The sequence below is a fragment of the Excalfactoria chinensis genome, chromosome 2, assembly GCF_039878825.1.
Source record: "Excalfactoria chinensis isolate bCotChi1 chromosome 2, bCotChi1.hap2, whole genome shotgun sequence".
NCBI classification, from domain to species: Eukaryota; Metazoa; Chordata; class Aves; order Galliformes; family Phasianidae; genus Excalfactoria; species Excalfactoria chinensis.
The window spans coordinates 96,586,666-96,614,260 of record NC_092826.1 but is presented as its reverse complement, the minus strand read 5'-3'; the positions used below and the strand labels follow the sequence as shown (position 1 = coordinate 96,614,260).

At 47.3% G+C, this 27,595-nt stretch overlaps 2 protein-coding genes across 2 annotated transcripts; one reads left to right on the top strand and one right to left on the bottom strand.

Moving 5' to 3' along the window:
• The first annotated feature begins 8,817 nt into the window (after positions 1 to 8,817).
• On the top strand, positions 8,818 to 9,252 carry FANCD2OS (FANCD2 opposite strand). Its single transcript, XM_072330571.1, has one exon. The coding sequence runs from the start codon at positions 8,818 to 8,820 to the stop codon at positions 9,250 to 9,252; it is 435 nt and encodes a 144-aa protein (XP_072186672.1).
• A 10,369-nt stretch (positions 9,253 to 19,621) lies between these two features.
• On the bottom strand, positions 19,622 to 22,218 carry LOC140247915 (uncharacterized). Its single transcript, XM_072328115.1, is given in 6 exon segments — positions 19,622 to 20,406; positions 20,576 to 20,694; positions 20,846 to 20,956; positions 21,179 to 21,285; positions 21,377 to 21,539; positions 21,728 to 22,218. Coding segments are annotated over 6 exon segments (1,776 nt in total).
• Between the last annotated feature and the right edge of the window lie 5,377 nt (positions 22,219 to 27,595).

The window sequence follows — 27,595 nt, the reverse complement described above, 5'->3', positions numbered from 1 at the left end:
GACCAGAAGGACAATGTATTTATATATATATATATATATTTGCCATTAAGAAAAGTAATTATAGTCTTTCTCTTAGTCATTTGGAAGAGCAGCTGCAGTTCCTTTTCTCATTCAAAGTGCTCTTCAACACAGCCTTTCAGCCTTTCTTTGACTATGTCTATCCAGAGTGTTTCCAGAGCACTGAGAGCACTGGCATGAGATATCCTAAGGGTGACTGAGTGGGCAGTGGGGCACTCAGTGGAGGTAGGAGCCTTCGGATGACCAGAAGCCTTTCCCTTTCCCAGAGCCTTAGGCTCACATGGATGCTACTAATGCGATCTGTTCATCTCCTTCAGCGTTAAAACATTATCAGTTCTCCCTCTAGTGGCTGTCCTGATTGCAGCAAATACTCTCACTGACTTCCAAGGACATTCGTTCCATACCAAGAAACGCACAGTGAGAAAATCTTCCGAAGCTGGGACACTGGAGGAAACAAGTAATCTTTGCTCTGCAACTCATATTTTGAATGAACAACAGGCAGATTTACTGGTTTACCTGACCGGTTTAACTGACCAGAGTTAATGGAGTCAATGACAAAACTCCCACTGACATCTCTGCCTCCTCGAAAAGAGCAAACGATGACACAAGTGGCACAAAACCAACAGCACTAATTGGAAGCATGGTATTGATTTGCGTGATCATTTTAGACACCTTCTATCTGAAGCAGCACTTTAAATTGTTCTTCCCCAATCCAATGGGAAAAGAATTAGAACAGCACGCCATGAGCAGAGCCCTACTGCATGCAAATCACTGCCAGATGAAGCGACGGAGGCAGTTATTAACGGGTATGTTGCGCAGTTCCCATGTTGTGTAAAACTATGTCTTAGACCAAAGTTGTGTTGAAAACATCTTTCAAGCTGATTGACTGAATAGTCTGTAATGACATCTCAAGAAGATGCTCGGTATAATAAAGTGCCTTTATGAAAGGAAAAATTACAGGCTATTTTTAAACAAAGAGCCATATGAAGAACATACCCATGTTCATTGACATTTCAGTGTTAGCACGGCATTATCTCATCACAGAACATGCCCCTAAAACTAAATGCGTTGAAGGTTATGTGGTTACATAAGCTTAGTATTTTCCCATCTCTTAAAATGTGGGAGACAAAAAAATCTCTGAAATGACTGGTCAGGAAAGAATCTCCATTTCCCTACACTGTTCTGTTCTTTGCTTATCTCACACCCCCTTGCCTATCTTTAAGGACTTTGTACTTAATAGTGTTATTTGCACAGCCATAGGCCCATTACAGATAAGACCCTAAGAGGACATTGGCACTTGAAGATCTCTCACTCTTCCCATTTCTTAAAAATGAGATGACAAAAACTCCAGATACAGATGCTATCTTCATTCCCATGTCACTGGCTGTCTCAGCCACAATTTCAAATACAAACACAATCTCTTTCTTTCCCAGCCACCCCTAAGGAAAACACTGCGCAATTTATCTGACCAAGAAAAATGAGAGGATACAAAAATTAATATCTGAAACCCCAAAACTTCACATCAGAGAGCTGATGAGCCTACGCAGCAGTGATGGTTACAAGGGGAAGGGAGGATTTACCATAAACCATTGAAAAAAGCTGCTGTGCTTGTCTATCTGATATGAGAACTGTAGGTAAGATGGCAAAAGAGATTAAACTAAACCATTAAGATATAATCTGAGTTAGCAAGCAAACAGAAAACAATCACAGGAATGAACGATGTTCCTCAAATCAAACCCAGAGTCATTCAGACTTTAATCATGCTAATTATCTAGCCATTTGTCCTTCATCAGTGATTAGCCAATTACCATAATACCAAGCTCTGATTTTTGATTACTTTTCAAGAGCTACAATTCGAAGCTGAAAGACATTAAAACCATTACCCTTTTGTTGTAGCATTTTTCCAATTCTGTTATGCTGGTACCTACAGAAGTTGAGCTAGGAAACTAAAAATCACTGTTTTTGGAAACAGGAACTTTCAGTTTTAGAATTGTGGCAGGGTTCTCCCTCAGGAAGGCCCTGTGAGCTCCCTGGCACACTCAGCCCTGGATATCAAGAGCAGCCCTGCAAGGAACCAAGGCAGGAGACAGGAGGTGCCAGTGTCCAGGTCTGCAGCTGCTCTGTTCCTGGACAAATAAGGAAGCACTCTTCTGGATGGCCCTGTTACCCCAAGGATTATATGCAGTGGCCAGAATGCACCAAAGCCCTACAAGAGGCCGCCCTCCCCCTGTGCCTCTGACTTGCCCAGGTTGCACTGAGTGAAGAGGAACTGTCTCAGGCCACATACATTATGTAATATAGCTAATGTATATAAGTACATAATTAACAAAACTTCTTTAATATATATGCATTTATTAAAACATAAAGAGAGCATAAAAACATAGAACTGGGAGGATATTTGACTTTATTTTTGTGAAACAAATGCCTCACCCTGGTTTGATGGTAGTGGCTGCCATTCTCAGTGAGCTCTCAAGGTGTTCAACAGAGATTTTTGATGAAATGTTACTCTCCTGTACTTCATCCTTGAAAACAGTTGCTCACAAATGTATGAACTGCCAAATTGCGATGGCATGAATAAGGCCTGACCGTGAACGGAGGGATACTTCTCTCTGGACAGAGAGAGAAATCCCAAGGTCAGGTAAAGAGACGTAATCAGATTGTTGAGTTGAATGCCTGATTGCAACTCTATGCACTGCAGTTAAAAATCTGCAGGTAATGTATTTACGTCAGTTCAGAATGGAGTCACAACTATAGCAACAAATTGATTTTTTTTTCAATCTTGGAACCTGTTCTCAAATTCCTGTATCAGGGGACAGCCGTGGTGTGTGTGGTGCAGTGGTTGTTCCTCAGGCTGGAAATGAGGGCAGCATGTCCTACTGTGGGGTTCATTCATGTTGGGGAGAAACAAGGAGGGGATGCAGTAACCTCCATGCAAACTGAGTTTCCAAAAAAAAGAGAGACAACTGCTGTTTTTATGAAAGAAAAAAAAAATGTTTATGTTTTTATTATCAATTTTGAATTGTTATTTTAAATTGTTGGTTGTCTGATTTTGAAAAATAAAAATAAATCCAAGTGGAGCATCTGGACTGGATCTTCCTCCTGAAGTTCAGCACTTCTTCCTGCCTGAACTAAAGTCTGCTTCTCCACAGGAACAGATGCCTCTGTCCTTTCTCACCCATTCTTTCCCTTGGTGAGGGATGAGAGAGGAAGGAAAGGAAGGATGGGCTTGTAACAGCCTTGGCTGTCAAAAGAAGAATTACCAGGAAATGGAGGCTCCATGTAAGCCCACAGGAAGGCCCTGAGCTGGGGCTCTCCTGATTAATGATAAACCTATGGGATGGGAGGATCAGCACTGGCATCAAGGCAGCTGTTTAGAGGAAGGCATATGGACCCCAGCACCCCTGTGACGATCTTTGGGGTGCAATCTCTTCATAGATGGTCTGAGAGTGACAGGGTGGTCATCAGTCTGCTTCAGAGGTGGATCCACTTCCATCAGGTCATCCTCCAGAAGTTGATCCACCTCCATAGGTTCTTCATCACTGCCAGGTGGATCCACCTCCATGGGCTCAATGTCATCGTCCATTCCATCTTGAAAGGTGGATACTTTATCCTCACTCCAGGTAATAAAAACTTCTTAATCTGTCTCAGTTGAAGACAAGCTGTTACTGGCTGCTTCAGTTCAGCCACTGACATTCTGTTTGTAGGGTCCTCATATTTATAGGGCTTGAAACAAAAGGTGGCCATGGCAATAGGATTCTGAGTGTCCCATGGTGAACAAAACATAGCAGTTGAGAGTTGGGGCTCATGGCTTATACTCTGAGATGGTTGCAGGAAGGTAGCAAGAGCGTTGGGGAAGAGGGCTCTCAACCAACATGCTGCTGCCTGAGCTCTCAATGACCCTGCAGCTGCCTAGGGTGGAGCCATACTGGTGCCAGACTACAACAGAGGCAAAGCATACCAACACCCCACAAGCAGCCAAAGGACATGCAATCAATAAAAACTGTTGTCTTTCAAGGGTTCCATCAGCTGTCCTTTCCCAACCCTCACCTCTGCATCTGAGTGTGAGAAGGTGGCATCTCTTCTGCCCTGATCCCAAAGAAGGACGGGAAAGAGAAGGCCTGGCATCCTCTGGGCAGCCACACAGGGACAGAAGAGGGTCCACTGAAGGGCCTGTGAGGTCCTTGAGGTCTGGTGCTGGGGTTCTCCACCCTGAAGATGAGAAGGCCAATTAGGGATTGCTGTCCTCAGCCCGTTCTCTCCTTGGCCCACTGAAACTTACTGACGCTTGCTGAACCTTCATGAGGACCAGTGGATGGAAACTACAACAGACACAAAGAATACAATAATGCTGTTTGATAAAACAAATTCTCAGCTACAAACAACTATTTTTCAACACTGTCACCACCATTAGCTATGCACTTTTGCCAGTGATAAACAAGAGCCAGCATGCCATGCCTGTAAAAGTCTGCACCAGTGGAAGAGACTCACTGTCACCACCGCTGACGCACACCACTCCCCACCTCACTGTGCATACATCCACTGTTTGGTCTCAATGTTCAACAAATAAATGTCAGTGGGTGCCATTTTTTGTGCATGGAGGAATTCAACTACACACGTTTGTTTCCTATGCACTTCCATGTCAGTCACGCTTTGGTCAGACTGCCTCTCTACTACCATCTGTCACATGACAACAAAATATAATGGGATACTGGTGGGAAGATTCAACCCCATCCTGCCATACCACCAACATCCGCCTCTGATGTTGTGGGCCAACATAATAAAATGTGAGGCATTACATTTGGGGCAGTTCTCATGTAGTATAGTTAATGTATATATGCTACAAAAATTCTTTTATTTTTCAATATTTTCTATTAAATGAGAGAGAGAGAGCAACAAAAACATAAAACTAGTAGGGTATTTTGTTTTTGTGACACAAATGCCTCACCATGGTTTGATGGCAGTGGCTGCCATTCTCAGTGAGCTCTCAGGGTTTTCATCAGAGACTTTTCATGGAATTTTACTCTTCATTTTATGCTTCATCTTTGAAAACAGTTGTTCACAAATGTGCATAATGTCAAACAGCGATGCCATGTATCAAACTGCACACAGTTATCTGCCATAACTGGGTCAGCACTGCCCTATGTCCTCCCTGTGTCCCAGCGTCAGCCCAGGCTGTGCCAATTGCACACAACTGTCTGGTTTTGTTGGGCCAGGCTGGGCCACCCTGTGAGGCAGAGCCACTGCCATATTAGTGCAGGGCAGGGGGAGGCCGCAGGGTAGACTAGGCCAGGCCATGGGTGGGATGAGGCTGAAATAAACCATTTGGAATCTCTTTTTTTTTTTTTTTTTTTCTAAACAGCAGTTATCCAAGCTATGAAAAGTGCATGTGCTATTCAGCCTGCATGGTCCAGGTGCTAAGTCTGTAAAATGTTGTAAAACACAAGTCAGCATTTTAACAAGTATGAATATCAAGAACCAAGTAAAAATAGTGCAGCTCCATGAGAAAGGGGTTACGATTATAGCCTCTCTTATTAATTATAAGCCAAAAGGCTCTTTTATGAAGCTAAATGTGTCAAATGGTACAATGAATCTTGGGCCTCGAGTCATAGCAGGCAAAATAAGCGAGCAATAAGAAAGACGTAAAGAAAAGGAATGCAGCCCTAAATACATTTTTCTGCCTTTCTAAAAAGCCATTCTTCTGATATTTTAAGGATATCTATACAGTTAACACAGATTCGAGGCTGAAAAGAAATGCATAATAACAATAATAAAGACAAAAACTAAAGAAACGAAGTCAGGTACAGTCTCCGCCAGATTTTCTAATTCTTACTTTTTACTTGCTCATGACTGTCACGGGGTTCTCTCTAGAGTTCCCTCGTGACAGGGGAACAAACCCAGGGGAGCAGGAACAAAAGTACCTCTCTTCCCTAACAGTGCGGTGCGGCGCGGCCCGGCCACGTGCGCTCCGGGAGAGGGGACGGGAAGGGAGACCGCGAATGGGTCTAGGAGGAAAAAAAAAATGAAGAAAGGATGATCTGAGAACGAACGGGAGTTTAATAAACTCAGTAACACTAAACAACAACGAGAGAGTTTCAACAAGGAGAAAACCAAATCCCAATCTCACCGACGGGCTGCGGGAGGCGGGAAGCTCCGACCACGCTGTCTCCTCGCAGGGAGCCCGGGCCAGAAACCCCGTCCCCTTCCCGACCTCCCCTCCGGTGCCGCTCTCCACATGCCCATTTAAACTTGTCCCCTTAACTCCCATTAGCCTACATGATGTTCTGATGTGGAATACCGACACCAACCAAATTACAAAACCATAACAATGACCAAGCAATTCACAGCAAGGTACAGTCCAACTGTATGCTGACATCTGAAAAACAATTACCTGGAAGGGTTTCACAGCAAGCAAGAGGCTGGACACGCAGACTTCTGGATATTAACAGTGGTGGAACAGACCGTAGCTTTTCAGCTCCATGAAGCTCCTAAGAAACAAATCACAGTCACCCAGAATTAACTCAGATCCAAAATATGGAGACTTCATTAGTTGTCTATTCAAACTATAACTAAGCAGGATCTCCCTATAAAGTCAATAGCAAATTGTCTTAAATCAATGGGCTGAGTAGTGATCTCAGGATTGAAAACCTGATTCACAAAATGAAATAATATCATAATCTGCCACTTACACAGAATAGGCCGAAAATATGTATGTTTACATATGCATATGTTTGTGGACATATATGCATATATATAGAGACACGCACATATGCTTTTAGTACTGGATGGACACACTCCAGTGCAACCAACATATCTGCATATACTGTAAAGGAATTTTCCAGTTTTATAACAGGTAAAATTAAACCCTTTATACTACTGTTTCTAAATTCTCTGTATGTTTTGCTGTCAGAGCTGGAGTACCGTGCTCTCACTATGTGGGTTAACAAAAGCCTCATGTTTAGGGATTTTTTTCAAACAAAAGGCAATTCCCTCTATAAAACAGAGCATTTAATTTTGAAGAGATTTACTTTTGGAAGGAGTATGGCTGTTACAATGCTTTGCATACATTAATGCAAGTCACAGATGCTAGAGTGAATTAAAAAACACATTCCCAGAGAGATTAATCCAAAACGAAAACTTATTTTATGCTAAGTTATATAGGTGACATTGGACCCTCTTTTCATCACAAACAAAACAAATCATAATTCTGGACTGGGAATTTCGCATGTTCTTGTAACAGAGATGACTGTTTTGATATTTATTTGCTTTGGTATTGCTAAGGAATGCTTGCTACATTTTCCTTTATACTTGGTATGTACGCATTCCGACAGCCTTGTATCAAACAAGGATCATTTATAAGGACCATTTTGTTTGCAGTGATAAGCAGGTCAGATGCAACCTGAAAGACAGAGCTACTGCATGGAACTGGATTTCTTACTGAGTACAGCTGCCACTTGTGGCTATCATTTCTGTGACATCTCATTTCTTCACTGGTGGGAGGATCATCTTGTCATCCAGAAGACTTTGCCCCAACCATCATTAAAACTGCAGAAAGAAAGGATAAAACCCACCAAAAACCATCCCTGTCCACAGCAAAGCATTTATTGAAACATCATTTAGAGAAGCAGTCCCCAGCAAAGCCCATTAATAGCATCCTTTACACACATGAATTGCCAAAAAATAAATAAATAAGTGCAGACATGGTCATCATTTCATTCATGAAACTGTTTTTCCCTCGGTTTCAGCCACCTTGCTGTTCACAACAGCCCACAGTTAGACTGTTCCTATTGAAATGCTGTAACATTCTCCCATCTGTACAGAAGCACCGCACAAAGTCTGTCCAGAAAAGAGTCTTCCCTCTGCCCCTTGAGGAGCAGCACATACTGCAGCTCACATCACCATGTAGGTCTGCAGTGACTCCAAGCTGAAGGAAAATGAAAATGTGCTGGAGCAGGCAGATTTACAACTGCATGCCAAAACACTCCAAAATCGAAACTGCAAGTAAACTATAAAGACACTCAGTCTTCTCCCCTGTGGCTGCTGAGTAGCTCTGTATTCAAACACCAGTGAAGGCAGTGACAGCTGGAAAACCAGAGCACAGGGCTGTGAGCACCTGGTAACATCCCATTGGTCAAAAGGAGGGGCAGAGTTCTATTTGCTGCACAATACTTCTAAAATGTTTGCCGCAAGCAAACATTTGGGTAAATAAGGCTTTGCAATCTCTTTGCAAGGACCAGAGTGGTTAAACTTGAGACTGTGCTGGTGTTACAAGGACTGCATAGAACTCACAGAATCCTTAAGAGCTGGAAGGGGCCTCTGAAGGCCATCTAGTCCAATTCACCTGCAGTGAACACACACACCACACCTAGATCAGGTTGCCAAGGTCCTTATCCAGTCTCGCCTTGAAAGTCTCCAGGGATGGGGCATCAACCACAACACTAGGTAATCTGTTCCAGTGCTGCACCAACCTTACTGTAAAAGATTTTTTCTTTATATCTAACCTAAACATATCCTCCCTGAGCTTGAAGCCATTTCCCCTTGTTCTGTCACCACCTGCAGGAAGGCAGATCACAGTTAATTGAGACGGAAATTGATGAGCTCTGAGGATAGGTGTGCGGAGAGGGAAATTAGAAAAAGCACTAACTGGAGGATGATGTGTGAAGAGACAACGGCAGACGAAGCCTCGGAGCCGGGAGGGTTGCTGGGAGAACGAGCCACGGCCTCTCCGGCCAACGGCTGTGCCCGGCGGGCAGGCAGGGCCCGGGGCCCCGCGGGCTGGATGCCAGCTGGTTGCCGGGCGCCATGGCGGACGGTTACCAGCTGTGGGCCCCCTCGCCCCTGGACGAGTCGCTGAGCTGGCTAAGGGGAACGCCGCCGCCTCCACCGGCGGCCGCCTCGGCGCACCCTTTCCGCTGGGCCGGCCTGCAGGCGGCGGCGGGCGGGCGGCGGGGAGGCGGGACGGCGCTGCTGCGGCCGCAAGCCGTGAGGTTGCAGAGCCTCGACGCCGTCTTCGAGCGGCTGGTGACGGTGCAGCCGCCGCGCCGGATCGGCGTCCTGCGTGTGTCGGAGCGCTCGGCTTTCTGCCGGGTGGTGGATCCGCGGCGGTGGCGGGCCTACGGGCTGCGGGAGGCGGAGGCGCGGGTGGCCACCACCATGTGCCAGCAGATGATGCGAGCCATCCTGCTGCTCTACGCCGCCTACAAGAAGTGCGCCTTCGTCCTGCAGCACACCCCCTGAGCCACGGCGGGAACGCCCCTCGGCGGGCAGCGGGCTGTCTGGGCGCTGGGGACTGCTGGCTCAGAGCCGTGCCCAGACTTGTCACACCTTGAAGCTCTTCTGAGGGAGGCCCTGCGCGCTGAGCACGCAGCAAAGCCTTAGCTTGTCTGGCCCCGCACCTGCGCACTATCCGAATGCAGCTGGCGGAGGCGGGAGGCTGTGGAGGTGGACACCGATTCCATCGTGTGGATGAAGAGATTAAGACCCGTGCACCCCGTGGTGGCTTGCAGAGATGTGACGGCACCAGGCTGCCTGTGTTTGGGACCTCTGTCTCACCGGTGCTACGGGGGAAGCACGCTTCTGGCTTGCCATGCTGTGTGGAACATTGGTTGGTGTGTTGAGGAACAGTGCTCACCGAACTGAGAGATGCTGCTGCTGGACAGTACTCGGAGAAAAGGTGTTTACACTTGATATATAGCTACAGGTATATACAGGTTCTCCATGCTTATGGACTTCAAAGTTAAATCCTTCATTTATTCATTTCTAGGGAAAAATAAGACCTCCAGAAAACCCTCAGGAACTCCTAAAGATAAGCCTTAGTCTCTTTAGTTTGTACACCACCACCTGTGTCCATTACAGCTCTATGAGAATTAACTGGTTTACAAAGAATTCAAATGGCTGTTCAGCATTGGGAGCGAAATCTCTGCTCATTTACAACGAGTGAAAGCACTCATGGAAGTACAGTCTGCAAAGTTAACCCATCTACTTTTCCCTTTGGTTTTATTTAGCAAAGAAGTAGAGGAATACTTAAACAATACTTAGAACAAAAGTCACGCCAGAAAAACTTACCAAGAATTTTTGCCCTTCTTAATTGAAACTTTCTTTACAGTTAAATGCTTGAGTATGGTGTACAGCTTGTTTACAGCTAATGAAAACAACTTGTAAAGAGTGATTTGCAAAGCTTTTACCTTCAAAGTAACCTAAATAATATTTCTTCTTGTTTGAAATGCTTTTTAGAAAGACGTGTGCGTGGCTCTTTAGAAATGTACTGCTTGTATTTTAGCAGTCCAAATAAAAACTGTTCTGATGTATTTCCTGCTAGTGTAGGTCATTTATTACGAGTTCCATTAAGTAGAGTTACAAAGTATCACGAAAATTATAGCTTCCAGGTAGAACTTCAGTTAATCTTGCCCATATAATTACAGGGGGAAACCATTTATAATGCGTTCATAGTCAATATTTAACGTCGCTCTGATAACATAATCATTATTCATTCTACTATGGAGATGAACATTCAGGGTCATCCTTGCATTCAGTCCTTGCTTGTAACGACCTTCAGAAATGCTTTCTCACTCTCATTTGTGTGAAGTATTTGTGCCCCCTCGTTCAGTAGGAATGGTTTGCTTTCTCTGCTCTCTGGAACAAGCTAACAAAGCTAGAATAGGCGATTGTGACTGCTTGGAAGTGCAAAACAAGAAAGAAATAACTTAATGCAGAGTGTATTCTTTACAACTTTTAATATTTTTAATGAAGAGAGTGTTCAGCCTTAAGGACGATCCAAGATTTGTGCTTTGCTTGCACATGGTATAGCATCAGGGTATCAAAAACAAATGCAAGCTTTGGAGCTGGATCTGCAGTTCCTGATTTTGATTCAGAGCTGCCTATTAAAACTGTATGGAGTCAGCCCTGCAGCATTGTAAGCTGGATTTTTCCAGCAAGTCATCATCAGAGCAGTATTCAGACCTGGCTCTGTGTTTTGGGCTCCTTTAAAGGCAAATTTGTATCTGCTTTCCTTCTGAATGCGATGCTGCTCCTTTAATGAGGAAATGACAAGGGTAATTGATGCAGCTCTATGAAAGTAATATTTATGCAAATGGATTATTTGGCCAATAACTTGATTTTTCTAAAAATCTTTTTTTTTTTTTTTTTTTTTAAGTGATGGCAAAGACTTTAATAAGCACCTCATTAGCTGCCATACTGATGGATAATCATGAAGGGCCGTACAAAAGAAAGTGAGCATTAGAGTCAGTTAGACAGAACCCCTGTGCTTGGAAGGGTTGCAGGAGCTAAGCATGGGCCGTAAGAGCTCTGTTCTAATGATGCCTGAGCAAGTGATTGCTCTGACAAGTCTGGTGCGTTTCTGAGATGTGTCCTTAATGAACTGCTGGGCTGCGATGATAGGAATTAAAGGGCTGTGTCTGCTGATACAAGCTGGTGTGGTTCCCACTGGAGCTACGCTGAGAATGGATAGATTTTGAACTTTATGGTACTGGGCCTCTGTTCCACACACCTGACTTAGGCTGGTAGGCACAACTGAGCAAGTTGGCTGCATTTGTTTGGCTGCAGTAAGAGCTACTGCTTTTGATAAAGTGATCCTGCTCTTATACAAAGACAGGGAAATACAGCCTTTTTAAACACAGTTCTGTGTAGATAAAGCTTTCCTTCCACGAGGCCCCAGGTACCACAAGTTTTTCTAACCCTTTTAAGTCTCAGACTCTCAATGCTTTCTCCTGCTGTTTGCTCGCTTTCCAATTCCTTCCACACACCACTGCAATGAAACCAATGCCCCCAGCGCATCATTGCTGCTGGCTTTTGAGGCACTCACTGCTGAGATCCTGCTCAGGCCTTAATCATTACACTCTGTGCCTTGGTATTGTGCTGCCTGTTGATCCAGTGACATTAAACAAGATGTGTAATTGCCTTTTTGCTTTCTCTGAATAAGCGTATGGCATACCTTTAGATTCAGTGAGAGCTGAGCTTGGATGTAAATTGAATAGCAGCCACCCGTTGCCATACAGGAATGCCTCTGGAGCCAGTTCAATGGTCCAGGCAGTCAGGGTAAGAATTTATTTCCAAGCCAGCAGACACTTGATTAACTTCACTGACATAATTCATTTTTCTTCAGCTTGGTTGGTGCAGTTCTTCGGGACAGAGATAAACCCACAGATAAGAAAGAGCAACTCATACATCTTTAAACAATATACCACGATGCCATCTGTTTCTGGGGACAACCATATTGGCGTCCCCAAGTTACCATTTTCACTTTTGAGAAAACAAAGTAAACCTGTGAAATCCAGATATATTTATACAAGCATAATAGATACTTCCTTCTAAGGAACAAAACTCCTTCTAAAATGCCCATTCTAAATTTCACCTGTAGCCAGGCAGTCTCCATTATTTTCTTATTATATTTTCCTCACTGGGAGCTGTGACACTGAATAAGCATCCCTTTTGAGGGGTTCTGATCAGATAGATACATGTAGGCACAGCTGTGAAACATGCTCCTTTCAGTCTAATCAGGGCTTTGCTCAAGTATTCTTCTAAAGCTGCGTTATTCCTGCCACCCTTGAAACAGGTCTGCATAGAGCCAGCTGTGTACTTAGTTCAGCTCACAGCAGGCTGCAGTAGGGACAGAAGGAGACAAGAGGCCTTGGGCTCCAGGTGAGACTTAGTCCTGTTGCCGTGGGAGGGCTCAAAGTAGCAAAGCACCATCATTCCCCATGCTAGACAGGGATCTGCTGATTTGGGGGGTCTGAGGGGAGGAGAGAGAAATTGCCTTCACCATTTGAATGACAACGACTCTTAAAGCTTCATAACTATAATGATTTGCATCTTAAACTACTCATTTTGTTGCCCTGGATTGTTTCACTGAGTTCAGGATTAAACTTGGCGTTCTTGGTAGTGATGTGAAATCAGAGAGGCACTGATTGCTTGCCTCAGCAGCGCTATGATCTGCTTGCAGTGGCCGTGGAGACCAAGAACTTAAACAAAGGGAGAAGATGGGCCAGCAGCCACAGCTGAGCTGATGCATGTTTACATACAGACTCCGGACAATCTTGGCTGGAATTGGGTATTTGTCAAAATACTCCTAGGATCACTGCTCAGAGGCTCCTTCAATTGCCTCTTCTATGGTGCTTTCAGAAAGAATTTGGCCATTTAAGTTTGGCTGTACCTCAGATGAATCCACAGCATTTCTCATCATCTGTGAACAACCATGCCATCACATGCCACAGAGACACTAGCAGCAGCATACCCTCCTCAGCTCTGGAGCAAGGAACAAGGCCCTTTCACACAGCATGCATATGTAAGGCCCTGTCAGACCGCTAGCCTCCTCACTGAACTGGTGGCAGGTCTTTCACTTGCATCTCTGGGGCTTTGGATGACCCTCATGAGTCATCCATGTACCACTCAATTCCTCTCTCAAACTTGAACTCTGGCTTTGCTTGCTCAGCAAAGCTGATTTTATTTTCTATTTAGAGATATGATTCATAACATCTCATGGCACCATGTATTTTGAAAGTTAACCTGATCAGGCCCGCATTGCGAATCACTGTTTTTGAACCACAGTAAATATACTGCAGATGTGAGACTTCTGTCTCCAAGTTCAACTGGCAGGTCATCACATGCATCCTTGTGCAGATGCAGTGAAATCGCATCCAGTTCGTATCTTCAATTCCTTAAAGGAATCTTAACGCCAGCACTGGACCTGCAGCTGCATGGGGCTGGCTTGTCTTTCAGACTACTGCAGGCAAAGATGAGGATGGCCTCCTAGCTGCTTCCATAGGATGTGGATATGGGTATCCCATTCTCTTTGCTTCTGGCACTTCCAGAGATAGCCAGTTGTGGCACTAATAGGGAATCTGGCTTTGACCCTAAGTTTGTGGCAGTTCTGTAGTGTGACTGGCTGCTTAGCAAGCAAGCAGAGAATCTAAAAATGCTCCATTCTTTCACATCAGTGCAAATCCATGGATTTAAGCCAGTCGATGGGCTTTACATGGCCATTCCATAGCTGATGGTCTGCAGCTGACCAAGTGCCCTTTGGGTTAAGCAGAGGTCAGACAAGGTTGGGATTGGTACATAACTACTAGCAACTGATGTCAGTGTTTCTGTTCTTGCTGTTTGTACCTTATCAGCATTTGTGCGCAAGGAATCTCCCTCTTCAAGATGTTCATTGTGAGCCCTTTCGGAAACAAAAATGCATTGGTTTTGTTAAAAGAAATCAAACTAATTGGGGGAAAAAAAGAAAAGGGAGGAGAGGAGAGGAGAGGAGAGGAGAGGAGAGGAGAGGAGAGGAGAGGAGAGGAGAGGAGAGGAGAGGAGAGGAGAGGAGAGGAGAGGAGAGGAGAGGAGAGGAGAGGAGAGGAGAGGAGAGGAGAGGAGAGGAGAGGAGAGGAGAGGAGAGGAGAGGAGAGGAGAGGAGAGGAGAGGAGAGGAGAGGAGAGGAGAGGAGAGGAAAGGAAAGGAGAGGAGAGGAGAGGAGAGGAGAGAAGAGAAGAGAAGAGAAGAGAAGAGAAGAGAAGAGAAGAGAAGAGAAGAGAAGAGAAGAGAAGAGAAGAGAAGAGAAGAGAAGAGAAGAGAAGAGAAGAGAAGAGAAGAGAAGAGAAGAGAAAAAAAAAACAGCTCCAGGAAGAGTAAACTTTAGTTAAAACTTTACTAAGCATGTTACTGAATTCTCTGTAGCATCCTGACTCACTACCTACTGTCGCAGTATCCTGTTTGCTCAGGGTAGCTTTTGCTTATATATTCAACGACAGCTGCCTTCATTAGGGATTCATCTTGAGATTCTGACACTGCAGAACGTACATAGCACCTCGGAGCTGCAGCACCTTGCTTATCTTGCTAATAAGATGCCAAGAGGAGAAACAATGACGCAAGTTTTGGGTTAGTCATGAGACAGGTGCCACCCACACTTGGGTTGCGCACAGCCACAGCACAGACTGATCTGCTGGTGCCAGAAGGAGGGAAAAAAAACCCTTAAATCACTGACAGGTGTAGGAAGCAGTGCTTCCCCAGTGAGCATTCAGCAGCATTAGTCTGGGGCTCATCGCATGATTTTCTTCCTCTTCTTTTGTCCACGTGGCAAGTAGTTCTTGGGAGTTTGGATCTCTCCCATTCATTAAGTAAACCTTGATGAGCCTGGAGGGAAAGGGCAACAATGAAGAGAGAAACGATCCTGTTATTGCCTAACTTCTTTCCAAATGTATAGTTCCTTATAGCACACCAGAGGCTATTTTGGAAGAAGCGCTGTTGTATCCTCATCCTTCAAACATTGTGCACATTGTGTACACTAAAGTAAGTCAGTCCTGCTGGGGGCTTTTTTGTTCAAATGGCTGTTTTTTCAATTAGAAAGCAAACAAGAAGCACGATTAAATTTCAGCTTGCAAGTCTGTTTACAGACCTTGGCTTTAAAATGTATTTGTTAAGCACCATCTGCTGTACATTCAGAAAATAGCAACTAAACCTGCTAATCTCTTTCCAGATTTTAATGAAGTTAAAAGCTATTTAAATGTTCTCTATTATCAAATACATTATTTTGGCTGCAGAATGTTCAAACTGCATTTATATAGCACTCCAATTACATTAGCTCTGTACTGTTACATACAGGACAAGGACTGGAACAGGCACTTGGGGGGGAAGCTGCGTTACACAACTCCATGTCCTAGGTCAGGACAGCAAAGGAGACAGGGAAATAATAGCTGTGTTGAGCCTGACTTCCAGATGTACTAAAAAGCAATCAGATGAATACAACTGAAGACAAAACATTGCCTTTCAAGGGCAAATTGAGTGTGCTGTGACTGCAGGACGGTGATATAAACAGAAGCTACACATCAGCTCAAGATCTTAAACAGGGAATATTAGCTTTTCAGTACAGTTTAATTATCAGATCTGTTATTACTGATGATCTCAGCCATCACAGCTCTACTGACAATGAGCTGTAGGTGATGAGGGAAAGCACTCCAATTACCAGACCGAACTGAGTGAAAAGCCTGAAAGGACTAAATAAACATAGAAAACATTTAAATGAAAAACAGCCACCAGACATTACTTTTCCCTCAGCTTCTGTTAGGCCTGTCTTTCATATTTTTTTAAAAGATGATTTTCTATCGGAGCAAAAATAAATAAATAAATTGAAAAAGATTCAGCACAGCCTGACCAAATCAATGAAGGAAAATCCTGATCCATAAAAGTGAAGCTTTGAATTCTAGCCTGGCCCTTTCCAGGAGATTCCTATGTAAAGCTGGGTGTCTTCACTGTTTGTGGTTCCCACAATAGATGTGGGGTCCAAGCACTTGCAGCAGCTGGAGGTATCCACAGGGCCTATATTGTGCCCCAGGAATAGCACAAATGCTCAGGAAAAGCCTTTGATTTGAGAGGAAAAGGTGTTGGCTGTCTTTGAGCTTAATCTCACCAACAGCCTGGTGAAATGTGGCAAGAGAGAAATGAGGGTGTGAGGAGCTGCACGCTACTTGGGAGAAGAACGATCATTGCAGCAGTCTTGGTGAGGATGCCACATCTAAAATAGCTTTGAAAAATAACATTGAGGAACCATCACCAATGAGTCCAAGGTTAGAGATAAAAGGAATATGTGACCATGCAAGTAGTCATCTACCAGGCCTGCGCACCCAGCCTGTGAACTTCAGTGTGTGGCACTTTTGCATCACCTCACATGCCTGTAAAGGAACAAAGACTGGCAAGATGAGTCTGCCCTCCTCACAGTGAGAACTTCCTGTGCTTTGGGTATCCCTGTTCACTGCAGGGGGGCTGGACTAGATGACCTTTAAAGCTCCTTTCCAGCCCTAAGGATTCTGTGATTCTATGATTCTATAGCAATGAAGCATGTAGCACTAGTAGCCCTATGAATTTAAGGCAAACAAACACTTACCTTCTGTGCTCTCCCTGTCTCAGCCCAGGAGTGTGAAATCCACCAAAAATATCTTCTTCTAACTCAGTCCTGGCCATCTGGGTTTATGAATTATTTGCTCTTTCCAAAGTAAGGCAGGTTCCTCTTTGCAGTATCTACTTAGCAGCTGTGAGCTCTGATCTACAGTTCCATGAATGCTTTTAGGAGCCTTACACAAACACAAATCCACGAATTTCTAAGAAATCCATTGCTCCCAAAGTTTTTATAAAGCACTACCTCTTCAGTTCCAGAGGTAAATAGCAGTAAAGGAACTGGCCAAGTGGTATCACGTAAGCCAGACATCACCAGAAGCCGAAGTATCTGCTCCTAAATCACAGGCATACCTAAAAGCAACCCTCCCTCATTATTTAAAGAATATATAATGTCTTTACGAACATATTCATCACAAACCTGCTGTTACAAAATTATTACAATATTCTTGCAAAAGCTGGATAGACGTGCAAGGACAAGTCGTGTCCAAGTTGGAATTCTGGAGTTCTAGAAGATACATTTCACTGCGTGTTCATTTTGCATTCTACAAAGCATAAACTGAGATGTACTGAAAACAAAAGCTTGTTAAAATCTGAAGTAGATTTCATAGTTCCATGAATGCACCTCAGGATAAATCTCTTAAGAAGTTAGCATGTGTACGCAGTGCAGTTCTAAATATTGCAATATACGTTCTGCAGGGATGCTCTTGGCAACTCAAAGTGTTCTACACAAATTGCGCATCAAATAATTCACGTAACCAATACAAACGTTAGTGGCTTCAAACATCTAATATGTGTGATGCACACTGTAATTTTCCCTGCAGCTTCTCTTCCCCTTGATCATTTGCAGGGTAACAGTGAATTATAATGAACAAGAGGTCAAAATGAACAAAAAACCAAACAGAAACCCAACAGTGTAAAACCCCATTCCAAACTAAAATAACCTCATGTCTTTTGACGGAGGTACTGTTCTCTGAGTTCTTCCAGGGTTATTCTTGATGCGCATCAAGATGAAGAAATTCAGGACCATACATCAGGCACGGGGAGATCCAAACCCCTGCATATCATCATGGTTTTATGATTACTGGTATTCCATGTCAGAACATCATGCAGTGCACTGGGAATTAAAGAGTTAATGCTCCAGTTCCAGGCACTGTCGGGAAGAGAAAAAGAACTACATTCCCCAGAGGACTTTGTGATCAGGGAAGGGATGTAAGCTTTTGTAGACCACCTGACCTACCCACTTTTTCGGCTCTCATTCCTGCTGCTCAACGCAACTGCATGTCTCACCTCAGCATTATGGTGAGGCCTTTCCACCTTTTGGACACTCTCTCTCATTATATTTCATTTATGAGATTCAATTCTAATTATATTGTATTGTAGTGTGTTATTTTGCATTCCGATACCATATTTAGTGAATTAGTTTGTTTTTCCTCAGACCGTTGCCGTTGATTTGAATTACTTTGGGGTCCCCTGTTTCCCCTTTCTGGAGGTGCAGACTTACGAATCGTTCTGCCCTGCTGGTCATGGAACCCCAAAGTAGCAAACATCTATGTGTTTGAGATGGGAGAAATAACTAACTCCAAACACTACTCTCCACTGAAGACACAGTGCATTTGTAGCTGCAGAACTAAATTAGTACATAACTACATCTGGATTTTGATCCTTATTCTGTTGAACCCAGTTAAGTGGGTCTAGAAAGTCACTCAATATTTGTTAAAGCAGTCGAATACTTGAAGGAAATGCAAATAAAATAAAATATTTCAAAATCAGTTATGAAATCCTTTAAGTTTCCCCTTGCTTATGCTATTTACCATAAGCTGTGCAAGCAAGTTAGCTGAAACAAATTAGTTTTACTTTTTTCCTTCATTTAAAAAGCATAATCTCCTGCAGCAAATTATTTATACTGATTTGGGCTGTAGCTGCTTTTATTCTAGCACAGTGTTATCAGAGATTGATACTGAACTACAGCTAGAAGCAATTAGAAGCAATTAGAAGTGAAATAATTGAAGGCAGACACATCAGGACTGTAGCTTCCTTCCACAACTATAAAATCACAAGCAGTTTAAAACCAGTATGGCTAGCAGCATTTAATTCACTGAAGTCCTCCCTTCCTTAGCAGTATAAAATAGAATATTATAAACTCAACAACAGCCTGTCCCTTTTCTTTAAACATCACCTTCTTTGAACAAAATCACAGAATCACAGAATCACAGAATGACCCGGACAGCTCAGAGCCCTTAGCTTGGATTTGTACCACCAAACCACGGAGTTCAGCTGGGTGTTTTGTTCCCACAGCGCTGCACTGCCCTGGCTGGGTGCGTTCTTGGTGGGAGCCTCACCTAAACTAAGGCTGACTTTGCATTGACTTCCATGTGAGTAGTAGTGAAGGTGGGTAAACACATATCCAAAAGCCATTGGATAGTTGTGTCAAGGAATGAAGACTGGCAAAGACCTCCAAGGTCATCAAGTCCATCCCCCCCACCAGCCCACTGCCTGTGTCCCTCAGTGACATGTCCGCATGGTTCTGGAGCACCTCCATGGATTCTGACTGCCCTAAAGCTGCCCACCTCCGGAAAGGCAGAGAAGAACAAAACTGACAGTGGCATAAGGGAATTAAGTTTTATTGGGATGGATTCAGAGGACATTGGGTAGGATTAGGGTTAGGGTTTAGGGTTAGAAATTGGATTGGAGCTTGTAGACGGCTGCTCCCGCGGCATCAGCAGGGCCGGCTGGTGATGCGCTGGGCCCGACGTGGTTCGCGGGAGCGGCTCCGCCCCTGGGCTGGCCCTCGCCGCCTGGCCCGGCTCGTGCGGCGTCTTCGGGGCTGGCTGTCGGTCTCCGCAGCCCGCCGACGGAGAGGCGAGCGGCTTCGAGTCCGGGCCCGCCCTGGATGACTGGATGGGCTTCCGTCGGCTGTTGTGGAAGCCCTGGAGGACCCCGGTGCTGCCGGTGTGGCGTAGCTGCGGGTGCAGCTCTGAGCACCTGGGATCGCTGGCTGCCTGCTCCCGCGGTGTCTCTGGGGCCGGCTCGGGGATGCTGGGGCCCGGCGCTGCAATGGAGAGCGGCTTCTTGTCCGGGCCCGCTGTCCCTGTCTGCACCTGAGGTTGTAGCCCAGCGCAGGGCAGTGCCTCGAGGACCGAGATGTCCCCTGGCTGGCTCTCAGGGCAGCATTGTGGGTGCTCCCACAGCACCCTTGCGACTCCTGACATGAGTCGTCCATACGATGTAAACGCCAGCAGAGTCTCCTCCATTCTGGCCTGCGCTGGCTGGACAGGCTGCTGCTCTCAGGCACACTGGAGCGGTTAGCTGGCTCAGATGGTGCCTGGCTGGTGGTGTCGGAGCTGCCGCTCTCTGGTGTCACAGAGCTTTGAGATGTCTGCAGCTCCTGCTGGCTGGTGGTGCCGGAGCTGCCGCTCTCTGGTGTCACAGAGCTTGGAGATGTCTGCAGCCCCTGCTGGCTGGTGGTGTCGAGGCCAGCAAGACCTGAGCCGGTGCTGGATGCTGTAAGGGGAGGCAGGAAGGTGAGCAGGGTGGAACTCCAGCCGTGGGGTGGAACTGGCACCCTTGGATTTATCCCGGGCTGGAGGGATTTGAGCAAGGCCGCTCTGAGCAGCCGCTGCCAGGCCTCGCCTGGCCCCAGCCCAGCAGCACGCGGCTGTTTGCCTCTTACCGGTGCCCTCTCCAGCACAGGCATTGCACTCCCATCCGGTTGTGCTATCACTCAGGTAGGCACAGCGGCGGTGGGTGCCTCGTGCAGCACAGGAGCTGCAGAGGAGCAGCTCCCAAGGTCTGTGGAAAGGAACGGGTTGTGGCCGTGAGGACAAAGTGCCCTGAGCCAGGGAGTGCCCGGCACAGCTCTGGTGCTCAGTCTGTGCTCCCCCAGCCCGTGGTGAGGCCGCGATGCCACGCTGAGCCCCAGAGGGCAGCTGAGCTCACTCACCCCTCTCCTGACCGCGCTCTGCCATGAGGGTAAAGGCAGTCGCTGGCCACGCAGCGTCGGTGCCACACTGCCAGTGCTGCATAGGCGTTGGTGTTGTCCCGTGTCGGCATTCTGCCAGAGAAGGGAGGGAATGTGATGAGCACTCACTGGCCCGGGACTAAAACTAACCCATGAAATCCACCCATCCCCATCCAGCTTATGCCTGGTTCCAGCTTCTCAATGACAACGAGGCCCATGTTGATGGCTGCCAAGGGCCAGGCCTGCCGGGGCAGTCCTTGGGCGGGCACAGCTCTTGTGCCCTCACATCTCGAGAGCCGACTGAAGGACACCAACCTCTCTGGGATTCGGATCCCCACAGTCAGCAAGTCGTGAAGAAATGCCTTTGCATCTCTACAGTTGGGACACTGGAAGCTGTGCCGCTCGGAGCACAGGGCCATTCTCTGCAGCAGAAACACAAGCAGTGTGGGTGTGAGCCGGGCCTGGTGCTGCTGAGCGCCTGCGGTGCCCGCGGGGCGAGGGGAGGGCTCCTACCTGGATGCAGGCCCGGTGGAACCAGGCTTGTTGGCAGGCTGGGCACACCATGGTGCCGTACGACCTGCTGTCCCCTACGGGCTCCATGCAGATAATGCAGGTCGTGTCCGGCTCCGGTGCTGCCTGCGCTGCCTGCTGCGGGCGGTGCTCCCAGCAGAAGGCCCTGGGGGAAGATGGAAGGGACGGGCGAGGTGAGAAGGGCTGCGAGGAGAGCAGAGGAACGGGAAGGAGCCCCAGGCCTTGGCTCTGGCTCTTTCAGGCTGCTGGGAGGTTCACAGCGCGTTCCTCGCTGCTTTGGCTGGTGCTGACAGCAGGGTTGGAGGCCCACAGGCCACACCTGGCTGCCCTTACCTGAACTCCCCGAAGTACTGGGTGACGCACTGACCCTCGTAGGCGCAGGGGAGATGGAAGCTCCGCTCACATCCCGGCTCTGCGCAGGTGATGCTGGCCCTCGAACTGCCACAGACGAAGCAGAGCTGGAAAGAGCAGAGCAGCCCCCATCAGCTGCAGGCTCAGGGCCTACGCAGCGGGCCCCGCACCCCTGGGCAGGGCGCAGGATGCGGGCAGGGCTGGGTGGCACTCTGCAGAGCTGCCTGGTGACCAGGGCTGGTCTGCAAGAGCAGGAATGTCTCCTGGCGCTGGGAGGAGGGGCTGGGATTGCTTTCTTGGGACCAGGCTAAGCTCTCCTGGCACCAAGCTCCCTGTTCCGGTCCAATGCTCACCCTCTGCTCTGCCTCCCTCACTGTGCATCGCAGGTCTTTTACGAGGAACATCATCCTGCTGTTACCTCGGTTGCGACCACAAAGACCGTTGGTAAAGGCCTGCACGGGAGGTAAGAGCATGGTTTAGTTAGGGCAGAAAGGAGGGAATCACAGGTTGGAGGCAGGTGGCAGGAGCCACGAGGGAACTCACCGCACAAAACTCATGGACATAAAATCCAACCATCCATTTTTTGCGGCCAAGGATGCCCGAGTCCGCATCCACTTGGCCACAGAACACACATGCTGGAGAGGAGAGAGTAACAGCAGTGAGCGCCTTGCGGGGCCAGGTGCCCCCGGGGGCTGTCCCAGGGGCTGCTCTGTGCCGGCTGTGCCAGCTGAGGGGCAGGGCCGCAGGCCGTGGATGCAGGGATCCTTGGCTCTCACCTGGCTCTCCCGAGCCGGCAGCCTCCTGTGTCTCCGCGCGCACTGCGCGCGTCGACCGCAACCATGTGCAGAGTGCCTGTCCCATCACTGCTGGGCTTCGTCCTCTGCGTGCCAACCTATGGGAGAAGCGGGACGAGGCTGAGTTGGCAGCTCAGGCCCCCGAGCGCTGGGGAACCCTCCTCCCTCCCTCGGCAGCCTCAGGCAGCCCCTTCCTCCCTGCTCACCTCACCAAGTCGCACTGAGCTCGGACTGAGCCCTGCAGTCTCAGGTCTACTTCACAGCCCACGTGTCACAATGGCCGTTCCGTGCCACCCTCTGTGACGCCATCACTGACCTCACGGGGCTGAGGGCACCCAAGAATGGCATCACAATGGAACAGCCACTGTGACGCGCGGGCTGCGGAGCAGAGCTGAGGCAACTGGATTCCTTTCGTTTTTAAGCTTATAACATCTCAGCACAGAATATAGATGATATTTTTGTAGGAAAATAAAAAACGTGACCTCTGATTACTTGTTCTTTGGGCTTCTGTAAGCACTCAGTGAGAATAAAGCGTCAATCAGTCAATCAGAAAATAAAGTGATCACCTTATAACCATACATTTCACCCATATTCGTCTTCTACCTTTGAGAATATTTTGTCCTGCTCAGGATTACGTTTTGTCATAAAGTTACAGTCTGGAAGGGAACAGAGTGTCATGAGAGTACAATAGTATTTTGCTGATGTGCGGTATTTAAAGGCATTACAAGTATTGAGGATTGTTTGTGAGGTGGTAGTGTGCTTTACAGGCAGGTATTTGGAAGCGAGTCCTGGAATGTGTAGCCATCAGATGTCCTTCCCACTTCCTTCCTCCCGTGTATTGTGAAGGATACTTCTAATAATTCATTCCTTGCATTTGGAAATTACACGTTCCGATTTTTGGGAATGTTTACGACATCTGCAGGAATTTCAGTGCAACTGATCTAGAACTCAACCTGTTGTATTCCCTGACTGTACTTTATTTGTGCAGTGCTGACGTGCCATTTAGTTTTCTTTCTGTTTAAATAGCACTCCTAAAGAGTCTATAGCCGTCGATGGTAGTATCCCAATTGTGGGAGTCATCCCACCATGTTTCTGTGATAGCAACAAGGTCATAACTTTCCGAGTGCATCACAGTTTCCAGTCCCTCCTGCTTGTTACTCAGGCTGCGTGCATTGGTATAAAGGCACTTCAGCCGGGCTATCCGTCTCGCCACCTTTATAAGGGATCTAGGATCCCCTACAGCAGCATCCCCAGCATGTGTGCCTCCGGTGGCGCAGCGGTAGAATTCCCGTTTGCAACACCAGGGGGCCCGGGTTCGAATCCCCCCCTGTGGAACAGGGGGTAGAAGTGCCGCTCTGCTACACAGAGGGCTCGAATCCCGGGAGTTGGACTCGATGATCTCTAAGGTCCCTTCCAACTCGCACAATACTATGATACTATGATCCCCCTGCCCCACTCCCTCCCTTTGCACTCCGCCCTCATGGCTCACAGAGTTTGGTACAAGCCCTCAAATGACCCGTTCAATCCCAGTAGCCCTTATTTTGCCCCCTTCCCCCTTCGTTCCTACTTTAAAGACCTGTCAATGAGTCCTGCTACTTCTTCTCATAAGATCCTCTTACCCCTCAAGGACAGGTTGCTTGCATCAGCAGCCATCATGCCAGGTGCAGTGTAAATTGCCCCATCGTCAAAAAAGCCAAAATCCTTGTGTCTGCACCAGCTCTTAAGCCATCTATTTAAGAGCTGTTTTTTTTGGATCCTCCCTGTACCCTTCCCTGACACCACAGGCATAGAAGAAAAGGCCACCTGCACCCCAGCTCCTTCAAGTATTCGCCCCATCCCCCTGAAGTCTTTCTTGATAGACCCCAGGCTTTCCTTATCAACTTCCTCGCCACCAGCCTGAATTATTAAAAGTGGGTAAAAAAGTGGTATTCCCTGACTGCACTTTATTTGTGCAATGCTGATTCATTGTGCAATGAATCCACTAGCCTCGCCTCTGTTCCAGGGAAGGTGATGGAACAGCTTGTGCTGGATGCCATCTCCAGGCAACTGGGAGTGAAGGAGGTTATCAGGAGTACTCAGCATGGGTTCACCAAGGGGAGGTCGTGCTCGACCAACCTGGTGGCCTTTTATGAAGATGTCACTGGCTGGGTGGACGGGGGGAGAGCGGTAGATGTAGTCTACCTTGTTTTCAGTAAGGCTTTTGATACGGTCCCCCATGACATCCTTATAACAAAGCTGAGGAAGTATGGGATAGATGAGTGGATGGTGAAGTGGATCGAGAATTGGCTGACTGGAAGAGTGCAGAGGGTTGTCGTTGGCGGTGCGGTGTCCGGCTGGAGGCCTGTGACTAGCGGCATCCCCCAGGGGTCTGTACTGGGTCCGGTCTTGTTCAACATCTTCATCAACGACCTTGATGAGGGGATAGTGACCACCCTCAGCAAGTTTGCTGATGACACGAAGTTGGGAGGATTGGCTGACAAGCCTGAAGGCTGTGCGGCCATTCAGAGAGACCTGGACAGGCTGGAGAGCTGGGCAGTAAGAAACCGGATGAGGTTTAACAAAAGCAAGTGTAGAGTCTTGCACCTAGGTGGAAATAATTGCATGCACCAGTACGGGTTAGGGGAAGACCTGCTGGAGAGGAGCTCTGCTGAGAGGGACCTGGGCGTCCTGGTGGACGACAGGTTGGCCATGAGCCAGCAGTGTGCCCTTGTAGCCAAAAAGGCCAATGGCATACTGGGGTGCATTAAAAAGAGCGTGGCCAGCAGGTTGAGGGAGGTGATCCTCCCCCTCTACTCTGCCCTGGTGAGGCCTTATCTGGAATACTGTGTCCAGTTCTGGGCTCCCCAGGACAAAAAAGACAGGGATCTCTTGGAAAGAGTCCAGCGGAGGGCCACAAAGATGGTGAAGGGCCTGGAGCATCTCCCGTACGAGGAGAGAATTAGGGAACTGGGTCTGTTTAGCCTTGAGAAAAGAAGGCTGAAAGGGGACTTGATCCAGGTTTATAGATACCTGAAGTGTGGGAGCCATAGTGGCGAGGCTGGTCTCTTTTCAGTAGTGCGTGGGGACAGGACTAGGGGAAATGGGCTGAAACTTCAGCATAGGAAGTTCCGCACGAATGTGCGCAAGAACTTCTTTACAGTGAGGGTGACGGAGCACTGGAACAGGCTGCCCAGGGAGGTGGTGGAGTCTCCTTCTCTGGAGATATTCAAGACCCGCCTGGACACCTACCTGCGCGACGTGGTGTAGGGAGCCTGCTTTGGCAGGGGGGTTGGACATGATGATCTCTAGAGGTCCCTTCCAACCCCTATAATTCTGTGATTCTGTGATTCTGTGACGTGCCATTTAGTTTTCCTTCTGTTTAAGTAGCACACCGTCACATTTTAGGAACGTTTGAGTTGCATTTTCAATTATTACCCTAATATTTGCATATTAATAAGTCATTGAAAAACATTATGGAAATGTTATATCCTGATGAACATGTTATCAAATCAAATGGCCTTTAAGGGTAATTATAGGAAACTACTATCAAATGGGGAGATGGGATGTGGCCATGTTTAGCTTTTGTCTTTTCTTATACCATTAAGTACCAGAGTCTTGGAACTGATGTAAACATTTCAGAAATGCCAGTAAAATGCTGGAGGGTGATTTCTCCTCCTTCTGCTCCTCCTTCTCCCTCTCCTTCTCCTTCCTCTCTTCTGTGAAGCTTTCTCTGCTTGTGTTGGGATGAGTTTAGGAATATAAAATAGAGGTAGAGTTCTCGGATGTTCTTTTGGTTGCAGTAGATTGGGTGAAGTCTCAAGGTGATGCAAAATATGTGTGGCATTTTTTTAAACTTCTGGATTAGGCATTAGAAACAGAAGGTAACGATGGAGATGTTCAGCTGAAATTTTCAGACTTTAAAAGGCTGCATGTTGCATCAGACTGTGTCGGAACGAGCAAAAGGGCACTTCTCCAAAGCCTGCACTGCACTTGTGCAAAGCCGTGGGGTTGGTTGGGGCTCACGCAGGGCAGGACAGCCTGGCCTGCACCCGCTCACATCACCGCGCAGCTGTTTGCTCCCGAGGATGCTGTCAGGGGTCCAAACTTAGCATGCTCTTGGTCCTTCCACGTGTGACCGGTTGCAATGTTTAGGAGCACTGTCACTTACTGAGGTGCTTGGCACGACGTGAGGTTTCTGATTGAGCTGAATGATTAAAAATTACACCCAAACCGATGCACGGATCGGTTACCCTTACTGAAGTGGGCTCCCAATATAAGCCCAGTGTGCACCGTCAGACTCTGTGCTTGCTGCCGGGGCTGGGCACTCCTGGCTGTGGAGCAGGAGTGTGTGGAGTGACAGCAGCTCAGAGCCCTTAGCTTGGATTTGTACCACCAAACCACGGAGTTCAGCTGGGTGTTTTGTTCCCACAACGCTGCACTGCCCTGGCTGGATGTGATCTTGGTGGGAGCCTCGCCTAAACTAAGGCTGACTTTGCATTGACTTCCATGTGAGTAGTAGTGAAGGTGGGTAAACACGTATCCAAAAGCCATGGGATACTTGTGTCAAGGAATGAAGACTGGCAAAGACCTCCAAGGTCATCAAGTCCATCCCCCCCACCAGCCCACTGCCTGTGTCCCTCAGTGCCACGTCCGCATGGTTCTGGAGCACCTCCATGGATTCTGACTGCCCTAAAGCTGCCCACCTCCGGAAAGGCAGAGAAGAACAAAACTGACAGTGGCATAAGGGAATTAAGTTTTATTGAGATGGATTCAGAGGGCATTGGGTAGGATTAGGGTTAGGGTTTAGGGTTAGAGATTATTGGATTGGAGCTTGTAGATGGCTGCTCCCACGGCCTCAGTAGGGCCGGCTGGTGATGTTAACTGACATACAGGAACAGCTGAAACATTCCTAAATGTCTATCGGAGTGCTTTTTGCCATGGGATTTGCTTATCGCACTCAGTGTCACAACTGTGTTGAGATGGTCAGAATGATGAAGGTTGGAAAAGGCCAATGAGGTGTCAGGTCCGATGGTCCACAGGGGCGCTGGCCTGTGAGAATTCTCAGTTCATTGGGATG